General features: G+C 41.0%; 1 protein-coding gene across 2 annotated transcripts in view; it reads right to left on the bottom strand.

The window, feature by feature from the left end:
• LOC126412338 (45 kDa calcium-binding protein) overlaps window positions 1–19,677 on the bottom strand; it is a 182,348-nt gene that overhangs the window by 39,953 nt on the left and 122,718 nt on the right. For both annotated transcript variants that reach the window (XM_050081880.1, XM_050081881.1), the window contains one exon: window positions 8,660–8,847. In XM_050081880.1, the coding sequence (XP_049937837.1) occupies window positions 8,660–8,847 (188 nt within the window). The remainder of the gene's footprint in view (window positions 1–8,659; window positions 8,848–19,677) is intronic.

Raw genomic sequence — 19,677 nt, forward strand, 5'->3', positions numbered from 1 at the left:
GTATAGATTTAAGTGTCAGGAAGTCATTTCTGAAAGTATTTGTATGGAGTGTAGCCATGTATGGAAGTGAAACATGGACGACAAATAGTTTGGACAAGAAGAGAATAGAAGCTTTCCAAATGTGGTGCTACAGAAGAATGCTGAAGATTAGATGGGTAGATCACATAACTAATGAGGAGGTATTGAATAGAATTGGGGAGAAGAGGAGTTTGAGGCACAACTTGACTAGAAGAAGGGATCAGTTGGTAGGACATGTTCTGAGACATCAAGGGATCACCAATTTAGTAATTGAGGGCAGCGTGGAGGGTAAAAATCGTAGAGGGAGACCAAGAGATGAATACACTAAGCAGATGCAGAAGGATGTAGGCTGCAGTAGGTACTGGGAGATGAAGAAGCTTGCACAGGATAGAGTAGCATGGACAGCTGCATCAAACCAGTCTCAGGACTGAAGACCACAACAACAACAACAACAAGTTGAAAGTCAACAAACAAGGCAATTTTTGGACATATTGAAGAGTTTCAACATGTCACCACCCATAAACAATTCAACTAGAATAACAAACACCTCCAATAGCCTCGTAGATAACATTTTCTCACATATGTCAGCAACTGACATAGAGGTAACAAACATAGATTTAGGATTGTCTGACCACAATGCTCTCACCATTGAAATCCCCTTAAAGTCAAAGGAAGATAAAGGTGTAAATAATATTTACAAAAGAAACTTCTCTGTGGACAGCTGTCATCAATTCATAAGTATCTTAGATGTTATGAAACGAACAAGTACAGATGAGGCATATAGTGTATTTGCATCGATTTATATGATGAACTTTGAGATGTGTTTTCCAAAGGAACTGACCAGAATCAAGTGTAGTGGACACACAAAGTCAAGTTCTTGGATGACTCTTGGCATTAAGAAATCATGTGAAAACATGAAAAAACTGAATTCAGAGTTGAGGGAGTGTGCAGATACTGATTTTATAGAATATGTAAAAAGGTATAGGAAAATATACCGCAGAGTAATTGCAAATGCAAAGTTACTAAGTAATGATATGGAAATAAAACAGTCCAGAAATAAAACTAAAATAGCATGGGAAACTGTGAAAAAAGAAACCGGGGTACCTATCAGAGACAAGGATATTACTCTAAAAGATGAGGAGAATAAAATGGTAGATAATATGCCATGCATAATTATATAAATAATTGCTTTTTAAATTAACCCCAGACATTAAGCAGGAATTTTGGGAAGCAGATTAAGATGGAAGCACCCAAGGCACCCAGCAGTATGACGGCAGTTCCAACAAACGAAAAGGAAGTTTTAAAAGTGATTAAAAGTCTCAAGTCCAAGATGTCAGCTGGAGTAGATGAGGTGCCAGTAATACTAGTAAAGAAAACAGCTAATCAAATAGCGAAACCACTGGTGCACATAGCAAACTGAGGGCGTGTTTCCACAGAAACTGAAAATTTCTAAAGTCGTTCCCCTGTTGAAAAAGGGTGATAAGCTTAAAATAGAAAACTACAGACCTGTCTCACTTCTCCCAACTTTCTCTAAGGTTTTAGAGATACTAAAGAAATATAGAGTCACACATTATCTTAATATCCACAATATGATAAACAGTAATCAGCATGGATTTCAAGCTGGGAGAAGTACCGAAACAGCTGTACTGGAATATACAAAAGAAATAATCAGTAAATTGGAAGAGGGGAAAAAGTGTAGTTGGGATAAATCTAGATTTGTCAAAAGCCTTTGACACTGTTGACCACAGCATACTTTTAGAAAAGCTTGAAGCTATAGGTATCAGAGGACCGGTAAAAAAGTGGTTTGAGTCTTATCTGGAAAAGAGGATGCAGGTGGTTGAAATTACAGCACCACATATTAATCAAAAAATTAAACTAAGATCAGATCCAAGGGAGGTGACAGTAGGAGTACCCCAAGGAAGTGTATTACTCCTTGCTGTTACTCATTTACATTAATGATATTCAGGTGTCAGAGAGAAAAGCTAGAATCATGTTATTTGCTGATGACACTAGTTTAATAGTTAGTGATATGAAGCAGTCATTGCACAGTACTACAGTACTGTGGACCGTGTCCTACAAGATATACAAAAATGGTTTAGTGCTAACAAGCGAACACTGAATGCAAAAAAACTAATTATGTGCAATATGGAAAAATAAGTGAACATGATGACCTAAATCCCACCATGGAGGGCAAACAAGTTGAAAGAGTACAGTGTGCAAAATTCCTGGGTATGCACATTCATGAGAAGATTAACTGGGAGGACTATGTGGTGAGCTTAGCACTAAAACTAAATTCAGCATGTTTTGTAATTAGAATAATTTCAAGATTTTGTAGTAATGACTGTACCAGATTAGTATATTTTGGCTATTTTCAGTCCATTGCAACCTATGGGACAGTATTCTAGGGAAAAACAAATTGTCGTCTAAATGAGATTTTCAAATTACAAAAATGCGCTATTCAGATAATGACCCAGAGCCCACCTCAAACACATTGGCCACTTTTTAAAGCAATGAAAATTTTAACAATTCCATCATTATACATTTTGAAATGTCTCTTGGTGCTCAAAAGAAATCAGAACAAAATGAAAGCCAATACAGACTACCATAATTATGATACACAGCAATGTAAAGATCTCCACATACAATCTGTAACAAGGACCCGAAGCCAGAAACATGTACGTAATCAAGGCATCAAACTTTTTAATGCACTACCAAAACATATCAAAGAGCTGGAAAATGAGGACAAATTTAAAACTGTTATAAAGAATCACATGCTTGACAAATGTTACTACAGTGTAAGTGAATTTCTATGCTCAGCTGTATTAGAACATAAAGAACCACATGCTTGACAAATGTTATTACAGCATAAGTGAATATCTCTGCGCAACTGTATAAGAATATATGTTTATAATAGAAGGAAACATTCCGTGTGGGAAAAAATATATCTAAAAACAAAGATGATGTGACTTACCAAACGAAAGCGCTGGCATGTCGATAGACACACAAACAAACACAAACATACACACAAAATTGTAGCTTTCGCAACCAACGGTTGCCTCATCAGGAAAGAGGGAAGGAGAGGGAAAGACGAAAGGATTTGGGTTTTAGGGGAGAGGGTAAGGAGTCATTCCAATCCCGGGAGCGGAAAGACTTACCTTAGGGGGAAAAAAGGACGGGTATACACTCGCACACACACACATATCCATCCACACATATACAGACGCAAGCAGACTTTGCTTGTGACTGTATATGTGTGGATGGATATGTGTGTGTGAGTGCGAGTGTATACCTGTCCTCTTTTCCCCCTAAGATAAGTCTTTCCGCTCCGGGATTGGAATGACTCCTTACCCTCTCCCTTAAAACCCAAATCCTTTCGTCTTTCCCTCTCCTTCCCTCATTCCTGGCGAGGCAACCGTTGGTTGCGAAAGCTAGAATTTTGTGTGTATGTTTGTGTGTCTATCGACATGCCAGCGCTTTCGTTTAGTAAGTCACATCAGCTTTGTTTTTAGAATATATGTTTAAGTTAATGTGACAAATGAAATTACATCAGATAATATGTCTGTCAAGCACATAAGAAATTATGTTATAAAAACACTTATTATTTGTATATTGTATTAAACATAAGATAGATTCATATGAATTCAGCACAGACAAAAATTTTGTAAAGATATTATATAGTTGTGAAAATGTACCCTGACAAATTCTATATCACAAATGTAATCATTGGGATGATAATAAATAAATAAATATAAATAAATAAATAAATGCTCATTTGGTAAATTGTAATGTACTGAAAGCACTATTAATTACACAGTTGTTTATTCCTTCATTAATAATGTGTAATATCTTTATTTATTGCTGAGTCTGGAATTACAGTTTTAAAATAAATGTGTGTAATTGCAAAAGGGAACCAACAGTAACCAATTACGGCCCCGTCTGCAATCGTAACTGAATCCTGCCTTCCTTGACTCCCAGGTTACAATTTGGAGCGGCTGTTCCACACCTTCCAATCCGCAGGCCTCCTCAAATGCAGTCTCAAAAAAATCTCTTTTTTTTCACAACTGTTGGTGAAATACCTAGGACATACCGTCTTTGCAATGGTATTAAGCCCGCGCAGAAGCTGGTCAAAGTCATCATCACATTTCCTTGCCTCAGGAATTTAAAGGAGCTCCAGTCCTTCTTGGGTAAGATTACATAAGGGCAGGTCATTTGCATGGTCGGAGGCATATGGACAGATGTTCAAGGCCTTGAAGCAGGCACTCTTATCAGCACCATCTCTTGCCACATTTCAATGGCAAACAGCTAGTGGAGGCAGCGGACGCCTCTGAATAGAGCCTAGGGGTCATCCTGGCACATAGAGACACTGACAGCTATGAACATTCAAACACATTTGCATCACGGAAACTCAATGCCACACAGAGGCCCTCACAATCATCTTCCTGCTGAAGAAATTCCTTGTATTCCTATACAGAACAAAGTTCCACCTCATTATGGAACATAAATCACTGGTCTCCCTCTTCTGCTCTGCAGAAAAGCTACTGGAGAGGACTACCCACAGACTCCAGTGCTGGGCACTCTTTCTCAGCAGGTACAATTACAAAATTCACTTCCACAATACTGCTCAACATGCCAATGTGGACTCTTTGTCCCATCTCCTGATGGGCCCTGAGCCATAGTTCAACCAAGACAAGGTCTTGTCCTTCCAGTTGGATGAAGAGGCTCATCAGGCACTGGACACTTTTCCCATACAGAGGCCTGTGTGGCTGCAGCCATGGCCAAAGACATCATCTTACAAAAGGTACAGAAGTACATACAATAAAGCTGGCTGGACCACATTCCCAGCTGGGACCCAGCCCATTGCGGCATTACTCCCACCTCTGCTACCAGCTGATTCTGGTGGACAGGGTTATCTTACTCATCACATATCAACGGTCTCCCTGGGTACTCCCTCCGGAACCTCTGTGCTCAACAATCTTATGGTTCTTACAACAAGATCGCTGGGATTTATTGCAAACTAAACTGCTTGTCCAGCACCATGTGTGCTGGCCTGGCATAAATCGGCAGGTCAAACATCTTGTTCACAACTGTCATCAGTGCAAACTACGGCAAGCAACTCCCCACTAAATGTTCTCATCCTGGCAGATGTCCTCACACCCTTGGGGGCAGGTTATGTCAATTTCATGGGTCCCTTCCTGGATATTACCTCTTGAGCATTTTCCAACTTACTGTATTGGTTAACAGTCTGCTCATGAGTGCAAAGGCTATGGTGACAGCTCTCTGCAGAATTTTCGTTATTGAACGATTTCCTCTGATGCTGGCGTCAAACAATAGACCACCAGGTTTCTGGTGGGTTATGGCACGAGAACAGCATTCACTACCTGCTGTCTCCACCTTTCCATTGTCAATCAAATGGTTAGCTTGAAAGACTCATGTAAACTTTCAAAACTCAAATGAGGAAATATGTGGCCGATGCTCCCACAGTTGAGTTAGTGATGTTTTTTTAATTCCAACAGATCCATGTCAATAGGGCAACAATCCAACATAAATCCTCCATTTTCACTAGCCCTACACCTTCCTTCGCCTCACATTCTGCGGGCAATCTGCAGCACTGTCCCCTCGCTTCCAGCTGTGCACCTGCAAATGGGCGTGGAGTTTCAGATGCCAGTACAAGTGGATTCTAGTGGTTGTCCAGCAGCAGTGATGACACCATATGTACACTCTGGCCAGAGGAAATGAATGGTGACACATCATCAGAATCAGTTCCACCTGCGGCAGGTGACCTGATACCTCCAGGCCCTCCCACAATCATGACAATACCACCTTTTGTTTCTCTTCCACCAAATCTTCTATTATTTCTCCTCCTGCTCCCAAGCTGTTCGTGCCCTCTGGTTCACAGCCCTGTTCATAAAACCTGGCCCTGCCCTCACTGCCCTCTGTTTTTAAGCTACCCGAGATGTACCAGATGACGGAAGGAGATCAGGCAGCAGTACCCACCCGGAAGACACCATCCTCACTGCTGCTGCACCCTTCCACACTGGGATCCGTTGAGGACATAGTATGGTCTCTGCTACCAGCACTGGAGTTGGAACGACTCCATCTGCAACACTGAATGAGGACCTTCTGGCCGTATGTTCCTGTCCAAGCTGATCAGGAACTAATGGTGCCAGAGGGGATGTCCCACATTTCTGAACACATTACCAGGTATGGAGTGCTGCCCGGGTGCTCGGCCAGGCAGGGGATACCTCATTGAGACTCAGCTCACCACTTCCCAATGGAAGAAGGGATGAGGTAACCTGCTGGGCTACCACTTAAGACATTGGGCATCAGCCAAAATCTTCGACATTGGCTGTCGTCACATGGTGGGCACATTCGACACGACTTCACTATAGTGAAGTGAGGTCACAAGAGAGAGACACTTGGGCTGAGCAACCACACAAAACGGCTATGCAGGTACCTCCCAGTGCCACCTGCCACATGCAGGCAATTGCCCACAGTGTGTTCTCACTCTTCATACCATTCACTATGTTATCTAAAACTGTACTATACCTGTTTTGCCATATGGAATACTAGAGCTACAATAAGATTATTATAGCTTAAGCACAAAAGGAGAAATGTGGCTTGAATCTTATCTAGATGTAGCACTGAATGTATCAGAATCAACCATTGAACAATTCAGATGTGGAACTTGTCTCTTCTGCTTGACTTACTATTACTAGTGGGTCCTACAACATTCCATGTTAACACTTTTTCTCCGTGATCTTTATAAACTACCTTCCATGGTGCAAGTCCCAAAATACTACTTTATTCTATAAGCAGATGACAGACACCTCCTTCCTTTCCAAGAAAATTTCCTCATACAAAAAGCATTAACACGAAATAAACAGTTGCTCAATGACCAGATAAAAATTGGAAACTAGACTTTATACAGAATAATTGATAAAATCCATCACCTCCTCCCACTCCCCCCTCCTGCCCCCCCCCCCCCCCCCCCACACACACACACCCCACTCACAGTTACATTTCACCACTCGCTCCTCACCTTCTCCTCTAACCCACACTCCATCACACTGCTATATACTTATGTCCACTCATGGTTTCTCCCATAGAATTACACACATACAAAATTCTAATTTACAAAAGAATATTTGTAGGTCAAAGACTAAGTAGTGGAAATGTTATGTTGGCAACACTACAAAACACAAACTTCAACACATACTTGAAGTACGAAAACAAACAGAATACAGTGGTGAGCATAAAAGTGTGTTGTAAGAAATGCATAGTGCTGCAGAGCATCTAAAAAGTGTCTAACACAGAAAAACAACGATGTGCTAGCAGATGGCATTTTCTGATGAAGTGAGAAAGCAGCCGAAAAATCACCGTAAGTAGAAACCAACATATTCTTAACAAACTGTTTTTTACCTAAAAAGTGAATCAAAATGTAAATAAACTTAATTACAGACAACTGATGATGGTTTACCTCAATAAAGCAAAACGCATCTGGTGAAAAAGTAACGCATTTTGTAGTTGCAACAACGGATCAAAAATACCCTCATGTAAGCCTTATATGTAATTATTATTATGATAATTGTATATGACTGAAAAAGTAATGCAAGGCCTGGCAAGGGATCAAGCTGTAGCTATTCCTTTTTCTTGCATATGTAAACATTGTAGGGCCTTCTAATTTTCCATACAATTACTCACAAGATGTATGGGAAATATTTGCAGAGTTTTGTATGACAGATGATAGAGACTGTAAATTCCTTGGACTGCAGTTGAATGGCACCTTCAGTGGGAAAATAATGTTAATTCGGTAACACAGAGAAATAAGCAGAGTACTGTTCTTGCTTAGCCAGCTGTACAAAATAGTTTATAATAAAATGCGGATGACAGTGTACTATGGGATAATTTTTCCATTTATAATTATGGGATAGAACTATGGGGTTGTGCTGCTGAGGTGCACTTGAACAAAACTGATGCTACACAAGAGAGCTCTTCAGATAATACCTGGTCTTGGGTACTGAGGCCAGTTGTGGTGCGCTTAGCCAAAAGAAATATGTCACTATACTCCTCATGTGTATACCTCAGACCACAAATTAGCCTAATAGCTCTCTTAAAATAAGCACAATTATTACAGACAAAGAACAAAATTAGAAATAACAGCTCAGTGTAGTACAAAAACTTGCCAATATCCATTACAGCACATACTGGGGATGGATTAAAAAAAAAAAAAAAAAAAAAATTTACTTATAATCAATTGGCTCTTAGCCGTGTACATAATGCGAGGTTTGCAAAAATCATAATTTGATGAATACATGCAAAAAGAAATGCATATAATTCAATAAATAAAACATCCTACTGATACACTCACATCATGGATCCATAAAGCCAAAAATAAGTATAACAAAAATAAATTACATAATATCACACAGTTACTTTTCTTCAAAACAACTACAACAATGTACGCCAAATATAGGTTACAGCTTTCAATGCAATCATTTACAAAAAACTGAAACAAAGTTCCCTCCTCAGTGAGATGATGTGTTTGATTTACAAACGATTCCATTATTTTGTAATACAACTGAATAACAGTTACATTTGCTTATTTGAAATGATTGAAACAATTACTTTATAAACGACTAACCAACAGTTCGTGGCGATCAGCTCGTCCATCTCTGTCTCGATCCACTAACTGCCGAAATTCTGATCGTCGTTGTTCTTCCACTACATTGCCCGCACTATCATCAGCAGCTGCAGCAGCAGCTAGCCCTAGCTGTTGTTGTGGAAGACTCGAGAATTCCTCCTCCGTCAGGAACTCGTCACCATCATGATCTGTAAGAAATGTATCATGAGATATATAGTCTTCTGTCTAAGAGACCTATCAAGGAAAGTCTCAGACTGACTTTTCTTAACAATGTCCTGAACAGTTATGCATCTATCATCATTGTCATCTTACTCATGGAGATTAGGGATCTTCAGTTACAACTCCACAAAGTTTATACCATCATTTCCGTGGTTGTCCCATAATACATCTTCTCCCTTTCAGATTGATGTTCAAAGTTTTCTTGGGTAATCTCCCATTCTATCAACATGTAACATGTTGTAACCAACTGTTTCTGTATTCAGTTGTACATAAGTCTGTAGTTAATGTATTCTCAAAGAGCGCCACTTACTGTAAATGCACGTATGTTTAAATTTGGCAACCTACTTTACACATTCACTCAGTTGCATTTATTTACATAAAAAGCCTATTTCAGAATTTTCTTTTGTGTGAGAGCGTGTGTACAATGTGTCGATTTGAAGTTCTAGATTTGCATATTTTACTGATCACATTGCTTCTGTGTAACCTTTCATTGATTGTATCAATAGCTGTTTGTATCAAGAAATTTCGAACATTCAAAAGTGTTGCAATAAACTTGTATTGTTAGCGTCAATGATAGGTTTAAACATAATTGTGCTTTTTTTTCTCATTCAAAACAATAATTCTCCAATTTTACTGTACAATTATGCCAGAAATAAGTTATTTTTGAGAATTTTCGTATGCTTACAAAACTACATTTTTGTAAGTTACTGGTACAAGTGTTTTGAATAAAATCAGCACTTCTGGTTCACAGTTCTGACAAAGAATACATCACTCCTGAATCTCACTGTATATCAACACAAATAAATGTGCAAGTGGAAGGTTCAGTGACAAGCTAGGCTGCAATATCCAAGACTTATGCCATAGGGCTGCAAAACTGTATGGTCCCCCTAAATGGATCAGCTGTGCACTGCACAGCAGAGGCTGCTTCGCAGGTGAGTGACAGTGTGTGGGGTGCACACAAAGTTTTTTCAGATCAGGTGACTCTCCATCCAATCCAGATAATGACAGCTGTAGGAAACCCAGAAGCATCAGTGTAAGATCAAAAGACACGTCTCCACATGTGAAAATATCAAAATCCTAATGGTTAACTGCAAAACCTTCGTGACAAACTGCCAGAGTTTGAAGCTCAGGTACAGAAAGTTGCCTGAGTCCTATAATAGGTAGCAGTCAGATTTTAGAGGAAAATTTAAGTGTATATTGAAAGGATAGGCAAATGGGAAATTGAGGTATTGTATTTGTCGCAGTAGACAAGAAACTCAGATCCACCGAGATAGAAATTGAAGCTGCACGTGAGATTGTTTGGGCAAGACCCAGTATCAGGGTTGAGCATAAAATGATAACTGGATCCTTCTATCGCCCCCAGACTTATCTTCTAATGTAACCGAACACTTGAGAAAAAGCCTCAGTTCATTTGTGCGTAAGTTCCCCAATCATACTATAATCATTGGTGGAGACTTTAATCATGTAACACTTAACAAAAATTACAATTTTGTTAGTGGTGGCCATGATAAGACATACTGTGAAACATGAAAATGCCTTCTCGGAAAACTACCTACAACAGATAGTTAGGAACACCACTCACGATGGAAATACAGGGTTTATCAAAAAAAATCATAACTATTATGTTATTTGAGATATGTGCATGAAGAACATACTGTTGGAAAGAGCAGACTCTCAAGTTTTACTTGGTACCAGTTAGGTAGCAGTAGTGTGTACTTCTTCAGCTCTAGTAAAAATGGTGTCAGGACAACAGAAAGCATTTTGTGTTCTATGTTTTGGAAAGTGCGGGTCAGTAATAACCGTTCAGTGCAACTTTCATACTAGGTGTGGTGTACATCCTCCTACAGCACACAGCATTAGATGATGGCATTAACAATTCCAAGAAACAGGTTGTTTGTGTAAAGGCAAATTGAAGGGCCGTCCCTGAACGTCTGACATAGACATCGAACACATCCGCCATAGTTTCACAAGGAGAACTAGGAGTCTACAGAAATGCATTCACCTTGCAGCTCAACAGCTCAACAAGCCCCGAATGTCCGTCTGTCATGCGCTGCGTCGATGTTTACACATGAAGCCATACAAAATTCAGCTTCTGCAAGCTCTTCATGAAGGTGACAAACAACAACATGTGGAGTTCTGTAATTTTGTGTTTGGTAAGATGTAGGATGACAGTTTTCTTCCAAGCTTAGTGTTTAGTGACGAGGCTATTATGCACCAAAGTTAGTGTCCAGTCCCTAGTGAATGAGACAGGAAATGAAACTGGGGGTGGCAGTGCAAAAGCTGAAATGGAAACCAAGGAGCACTGCCCCAATTTTATTCTCCTGCCACTGAAAAGATGAATGAAATAAGTATTAGCATCAGTGGTGTTGAGAAACGATTGAAATCATTAAAACTGAACAAAGCGCCAGGGCCCGATGGAATACCTGTAAGATTCAATGGAATACCTGTGAGATTCTATACCGAATTTGTGGCTGAGTAATCCCTTCTCCCTACTATAATTTAATAGGTCCCTTGAAGAAAAACCCATGCCCAATTCTTGGAAAAAAGCACAGGTCACACCTACCTACAAGAAGCGTAGCAGAAGTGACCCACAAAACTATCGTCCACTACCCTTTACATTGATTTGTTGTAGAATGTTAAAACGTATTCTGAGCTCAAACATAATGAGGTATCTTGAACAGAATGACCTTCTCAGTGCCAGCTAGAATGGATTCTGCAGGGAGGATGCAGAATGTTCCTTTAGATGGACAGTCATCGTCAGATGTAGAAGCAACTTTGGAAGTGCCCCAGGGAAGTGTGTTGGGACTCTTGCTGTTCATGTTATATATTAATAACCATGCAGACAACATTAACAGTAACCTCAGACTTTTTGCAGATGATGCAGTTATCTATAATGAAGTACAATCTGAAGGAAGCTGCACAAATATTCAGTCATATTTTGATAAGATTTCAAAGTGATGCAAATATTGGCAACTTGCTTTAAATGTTCAGAAATGCAAAACTGTGCACTTCACAAAATGAAAAAAAAAGTAGTATCCTATGATTATTATATTAATGAATCACTGTTAGAATCGGCCACCTCATACAAATACTCCCTGTAACACTTTGTAGGGATATGAAATGGAATGACCACATAGGCTCAGTTGTGAGTAAATCAGGTGGTAGACTTCGGTTTATTGGTAGAGTACTGGGGAAGTGCAATCAGTGTATGCAGGAGACTGCTTACAAATCACTCATATAACTGGTTCTAAAATATTGCTCAAGTGTGTGAGACTCACACCAAATATGACGGGATATTAAATGTGTACAGAGAAGGGCAGCATGAATAGTAACAGGTTTTTCTGATCTGTGCGAGATTGTCACAGAGATATTGGAGGGAACTAAATTGGAACACTCTTGAAGATAGACGTAAACTATCCCGAGAAAGCCTATTAATTAAATTTTAAGAACTGATTCTAGAAATATACTACAATCTCCCATGTATCACTTACACAGGGATTGTAAGGATAAGATTAGAACTTATTACTGCACACACAGCAGCATTCACAAAATCATTCTTGGTGCACTCATTGCGGGAATGGAACCAGAAGAAACCCTAATAACTGCCACAGTGGGACATACTCTCTGCCATGCACTTCATGCTGGTTTGCAGGATGCAGATGTAGATGTAGATGTTGTTGCTGTGTCAGTGGGTTAGACGAAGACTTTTTGACTGAAGAGTTCAATTCAGAAGCTACTGTTGTAGTTATTACCACTTTAATATAGGTATCGGCATTTTTGTACAGTTCATATAGGACTACTGCAAATGTAGTTTGAGAGAAACTGGACCTATTGCTACACCTGCTGAAACCATACTGACTAATTGTGATATTGTAGTAGGGGGAATGTGAATTAAGATCTTAAAGTGACAAGAGATAAGCATAGTCCCATAGTGAATTAAAAAATATATTGAGAGATTTAATTTAACAATGTGCCAATTACAAACACACCCAATATCTGATGTGTTTAAAGATTTTTTTTAATTATGAGAGAACTGTGTGATGAAACAGTATTTCCCTTTTCTGTCAACAGGCTGTAAGTTAGGACAAAATTGTTCACCTCAAAAATTCATCTTTTGGATAGACTAGTTTCAGCAGGGCTATGACACAAAAGATTATATTTTCATTATTAATTTGTGAGTCAAATTAATACCTGAAATTTTTTAAAATGATTTTTGAAACTATTTAATGACAGTAATTTAAAGTAAAAGACAAATGTTTCAAAAATATGCAAAATATTCAAAAAATATACAAAACTGATTCTTAGTCATCTACTCGTCATACCAATACGAAAAACTGATATATGTTGCTCTCAGACTGCAGCATCAGCATCCTTTCCAGCATTTGTGTTTGTTGCACAACACCTATCTGCTGAACAGCAATGTATCCTAATACAGATTTTATTGTTGCATACAAAAGACCGGATATATGAAGTTTTTATTTCAGTCATCAACCCTGAGAATGGTTTGACGGAGCTCGCAATTCACTTCACTTGCAGCTATCCTCTTAATTTCAGCACAACAGCTGCATGTTACATGATCACCAATTTACCTCTTATACTCTAATCTAGGTCTTCCCCTGTGATTATTTCCTCCCACCATCTATTCAATTAGAAATTTTAGTAATATAATCATGATGCCCTACACACAAAAACACATTATTTTCAAACCAATAAAGAACATTGTGCAACCTAAGACTCTTTTTTAATATTTATAACATTATACGATTGCCGTACCTCCATGTCAAAATGGACTGGAATAAATTTTACGTCTAGTTATTTCATTTGTTTCCTCCCCATTGCTAACATTTCTCACTCATGTGCTACATACATAGTTTTTAGGGAATCTTTTTCTGGTCAGAAGACTTACATTTTTTATGTTAACAGCTGTTTATTTTTATGCACAGCACCTTTGCTTTGTCGAGTGTTTTTCTTACTAGACAGCAAAATTTGTCATTTTATTCACAAGTCTTTTGTTCAAGTTTAATATCTTCCAACTAACATGTACACCAACCGCATTCACCATTACATCAGTTTCCTTCTTGTCTATCTGCATATTATATCCATCAGCTAGCATTTGCTCCAAATCATTAAGCAGCTGATTACTTTCAGCAATTATTGCTATGTTATCAGAGAACCATATCATATGGAGTTTTTGTCATTTACAACTTGGAGACAGTTCTTTATTTCCCTCATTTCAGCTTAAATGTAAAGATTTATAATTAGTGGTGACAATGAGCAACTCCGTCTTGTACTTTCCCTGATTTTAACATTTTGTGTTATTTCAAGTGCTGGTTATTCCAATCTGCTGTGCATAAACATAGTGTATTACACTTACATTGCTGCAATTGATTTCACAATTCTTAATTAGCTTATCTTAAAGTAGGAAAGAGTATAAAAATCCATTCACACACAAGCAAGCACACCTCATGCACACATGATCGCCAACTCCAGCATCTCGGGTCAGAATGCAACATCATGTGGGATCCAAGTACCAATCTTGAGTTGAGCGGGGAACGGAAAGGTATAATTGTGATTGGTGGGGAGAGAGACAAATGCTGTCTGGGGGAGTGTGCAGGGAGTAGCCTGCCAACAGGTGCAGGTGCAGCATCAGGAGGTTGTGGGGCAAGAACATTTGGGGGGGGGGGGGCAGGGGAGGGGGAGGGGGGAGCAGAGGAACAGGGAAAGATGGATGGATGTGTTTGCAGACGGCTGCAGATAAACAGGGGGGGTTGGGGGGGACATGAGAATGGGGAGGAGATGATAGGACAGAGTGGATGCAAACTGTTGGGTGGAGGGTGTGAGGAGAGTATGTCACGATAGGTTGAGGGCAGGATAATTAACAGCAGTGGAGAATGTGTTGTAAGGATAACCCCCATCTGTGCAGTTCAGAAAAACTGGTGATGGAGGGGAGGATCCAGATGGCTCGTGTAGTGAAGCAGCCATTGGTATCAAGTGTGTTATGTTCAGCTGCATGTTGTGCCACAGGATGGTGTATTTTGCTATTGGTCACAATTTGGCGTTGGCCATACATCCTGGTGGACAGCTGGTTGGTAGTCATACCAATATAAAAAGCTGTGCAATGATTGTAGCAGAGCTGGAAAATAACATGTCTGTTTTCACAGATGGCCTGACCCCTGATGGAGTAGGATGAACTTGTAATAGAAAGTGCTGGGTGGGTGGGTTGGGCAGGTTTCGTACCTGGGTCTTCCACGGGGATGTGATCCTTGTGGAAAGGGATTGAGGATGGCATAGGGACAGACTAGGATGTTGTGGAGGTTGAGTGAGTGATAGAATACCACTTTAGGTGGGGTGGGAAGTATCTCGGATAGGATGTACTTCATTTCAGGGCATGATGATAGGTAATCAAAGCCCTGGGTGAAGGATGTGGTTCAGTTGTTCCAGACTGGGATGGTACTGAGTGATGCAAGGGACAGTCCTTTATGGCTGGTTCTTGGTGATGGTGGGAGGACTGTGGGTGTGAGGGGAATGGCACAGGAGATATGTCTGCGGACTAGGTCTGGGGGATAGTGTCTGTCTGTGAAGGCCTTGGTGAGATCCTCAGCATACTGAGCAAGGGAGTTTTTGTCACTGCAGATGTGGCCAGGCTATACAGGAGGGATTTTTTGATGTGAAAGGGATGACATTTGTCAAAATACAGGTACTGTTGGTGGTTGGCATGTTTAACATAGACAGAGGTGCAGATGAAGCCATCAGAGAGGAGGAGATTGATATCTAGGAAGGTGGCACACTGGTTTGAGGAGGACCACATGAATGGATAGGAAAGAAGGTGTTCAAGGAACAAAGATAGGGTGTCTTGGCCCTGAGTCAAGATCATGAATATATAATCAATGAACCTGAACCAGACTAGGGGTTTGGTGTGTTTGGAGGTTAGGAAGTTCTTCTCTAGATGGCCCCTATAAAGGTTGGCACAGGAAGGTGCCATGCACATGCCCATGGCTGTACGGCGGATTTGTTTATATACCTTTCTTTCAAATGAGAAGCAGTTGTGGGTTAGGATAAAGTTAGTAAGCTGTGTGAGGAATGAGGTAGTGGGTCTGGAGTCTGAAGGACAATGGGAAAGGTAGCGTTCAGTAGTGGTAAGACCATGGGCATGTGGGATGTTGGTGTATGGGGACATGGCATCAACAATGAAGAGTAGGACTCCGGAAAGTAAAGAGGTGGGAATGGTGGAGAGTTGGTGAAGGAAGTGGTTGGTGTCATTGATGTGGGAGGCTAGATTACGGGCAATTGGTTGGAGGTGTTGGTCAATGAGGGCCGAAATTCTTTCAGTGGGGCACAAAACCAGCCACAATGGGGATTTTGGGGAGGACGGAAATGGATTCTTGGGAAATATTCTGGGAAGGGCCTAAGGCTTTAAGAGGGACTGGAGTTTGTGTTGGACTTCTAGTATTGGATCACTCTGGCAGAGGTTAAAGGTGGAGGAGTCAGATAATTAGTGGAGGCCTTCTGCCAGGTAGTCACTGCAATTCATAATGACAGCAGAGGAACCTTTGTTTGCAGGTAAGATGATCAGGTCAGGATTTGTTTTGAGGCTGTGTTTGGCTATTCTTTCTTCTAATGAAAGGCTGGTGCTCTGAGGAAGGGACCTAGGGAGGGATGGTGAGGCTAAGCTGGAGGTAATGAATTCTTGGAAGTGACTAGTGGGTGGTTAGGTGGGAGGGGGCACATCACAGTTGGATGGTGGTATGAAATAGAAGAGGCAGGGTCCAATGCTGAAATTAGAGAGATTTTATGATATTGCAGTGCATGTGTTATTCTGATTACGATGCACTGTGACGACTACAGCTGTTACGAAACACATCAAATGAGTTCACAGTTGCAAATAAGAACTTCCATCAGCTACAGAATGGAATGACAACAATGACAATTTGTGCCGGACCGGGACTCGCCTAAGGTGTCTGCTTGCGATAAGCAGGAAATCCGGCTTCGAGTCCTGGTCTGGCACAAATTTTCATTGTTATCATTCCATTCTACAGCTGATGGTAGTCCTTATTCACAACTGTGAATTCATTTGATGTGCAACTGTGAATTCACTTGATGCGTAGAGTTGTCTTGGTCAGAGGGATTGGCGGGAAAGAAGTGCTTGCATTCCATGGATCAGAAGAAGCAGAGTAGGTCTTTGACACATCCAGCATGGTTAAATTTCTGTGTAGGGCTAATGGTGAGACCTTCAGATAGGATTGAAACTTCTGTGGAACTAAGGGTTTTGATGGAAAGGTTAAGAACATTGTTACAGAAATGTTTTGCCTCTGGATTTGGTGGAGAGTTGGTAGGGAGTTTTGCGGGATGTGGCAAGTTGAAAAGATCAGCTAGGCAGGGTTTACCTGCTATGAGGGGTGGGCGAAGAAGAACACTGTGGGTGCAATAGGGGTTGGATAGTGGTGCCCCAAGGTGGCAGTAAGATGTCAGCAGGTTGGATAACTTATGGAGGTGCTGCCTGGAATGCTCCTCCAGGTGCCGGAGAGCAAGGGATTCATTTCAGAGATATGATGTATGGTGTAGAGATTGGAAAGTAGTAGTATCTAGCAGAAGGAGCAGAGGTGGTTCTGGGGTGCCTGTGACGTGGAAATGGGTTTTTGCAGTACCAGGTTTGTGAGGGCCATGGATGACAAAATTTGAAAAGGTGTAGGTCATTGTGAAAGGACAGGTGGGATCTTTACAGTCAGGCTGTTTGGGGGGGATTCCACAGTTTAGGCGGCATTTGAGAAACAGGATGTGGGACTGTGTTTTAGCCAGGGAAAGGGATACTTTTCTGAACTGACGCAGAAAGATGGAGCAAGGGCCCATTGTGGCAGGAATGGTTTAAAGGAATGGGAATGACACAGAAAGTGGTGAAGTAGGTGTTGATGGTCTTGACAGAGGCTATATAAGGGAAAAGATGAGCAAAAACTTCATAAAGACACACAGAAACACATACAGATACACAAAAATAAACACAGATATATAAATATATGCATAAATATAAAAATACGCAAAAATACATGAAACCAAGCACAAAATACGTTAAAAGTGTACAGAAACATGGGTAAAAAAGGAACAATGAGGTGTGTGTGTGTGTGTGTGTGTGTGTGTGTGTGTGTGTGTGTGTGTCATGATAAGTGTAGAGAGAGGGTGGGAGGATGGGTTATATCAAGGATCAAAAGTTCGTGTGGTATGGGCAGTTGTGGAAAACAAAACACTGAAGTATGTTGGGAAGAGGGATTAGGTGCGATCAGTAGGAACAAACATAGTTATAACTACCAGAAGAAAGAATCTGCAGCATTAAATGAGCCATCAGCAGACCACATGGTTATGAAATTTGTGTTGTGTGGAGACGATCGTTAATACCGTGTGGCTCCGAAGTGGATGCAGTTTGGAAGGTGGTCAATAAACCTAGGAAACACGAGACAGAACAGATACTGAGAAGACTAATGCTATAGAGAAAAGTAACAATGGAAAACATCACAGGGTTGTAGGATGGAAGAAAGCAGTTCAGCAAATATCAGACATTGGAAACTCTAGGTAGGAATATCAACAATGTAGGAAAAGACAAGATTGCTACTTACCATAAAGAAGACACATCAAGTTGCAGACAGGTCCAATTAAAAGACATTCACATACAGCGTTCGGCCACAGCCTTGATCAGTAAAACAGAGACACACACACACACACACGCACACACACACACACACACACACACACACACAAGCATGCACACCTCACACACACATGACTGCCTGCCAACTCCAGCATCTCAAGCCAGAATGCAACATCATGTGAGGTGCAAGCAGCAATCTGGAGGGGTTGGGAAAGGGGAAGGGATAGTAGTGTATGGGAGGGGAGAGTGACAAATGATCTGGGCTCAGGCCAAGACACCCTATCTTTGTTCCTTCAAAACCTCAACACTTTCTCCCCCATCCGCTTCACGTGATCCTCCTCAATCCAGCACGCCAACTGCCTGGATGTTGACTTTCTCCTTCCTGATGGATTCATCTACACCTCTGTCCACATTAAACCCACCAACCACCAACAGTACCTACATTTTGACAGCTGTCATCCCCTTCGCACCAAAAACTTCCTTCTATATAGCCTGGCCACCCAGGGACAGTGTATCTGGAGTGACAAAAACTCCCTTGCTCAGTATGCTGAGGATCTCACAAAGGCCTTCACAGACAGACACTGTCCCCCAGACCCAGTCTGCAAACAGATCTCCCCTGCCATTTCCCTCATGCTCCCAATCCTCCCACCATCACCAAGAACCAGCCACAAAGGACTGTCCCTTGCTTCACTCAGTACCACCAAGGTCTGGAACACCTGGACCACTTTTTTTGACAGGGCTTTGATTACCTATCATTATGCCCTGAAATGAGGGACATCCTAGCCAAGATACTTCCCACCCCTCCTCAAGTGGTGTTCTGTGATCCACCCAAGCTCCACAACATCCCAGTCCATCCCTATGCCAGTTCCAATCCCAACCCCTTTCCATAAGGATCATATTCTGTGTAAGACTCAGGTACAAAACCTGCACAATCGGCCCACTCAGCACTTCCTATTCCAGTCATGTTACAGGTTTATCCTACCCCATCCGGGTCAGGCCATCTGTGAAAGCAGCCATGTCATTTACCAGCTCTGCTGCAGTGATTGCACAGATTTTTATGCTGGTATGACTACTAACCAGCTGTCTACCAGAATGAACAGCCACCACCAAACTGTGGCCAACTGCGAAACAGACCACCCTGTGGCACAACATGCAGCTGAAC

Source organism: Schistocerca serialis, chromosome 7 (genome assembly GCF_023864345.2).
Source record: "Schistocerca serialis cubense isolate TAMUIC-IGC-003099 chromosome 7, iqSchSeri2.2, whole genome shotgun sequence".
Lineage (NCBI taxonomy): Eukaryota > Metazoa > Arthropoda > Insecta > Orthoptera > Acrididae > Schistocerca > Schistocerca serialis.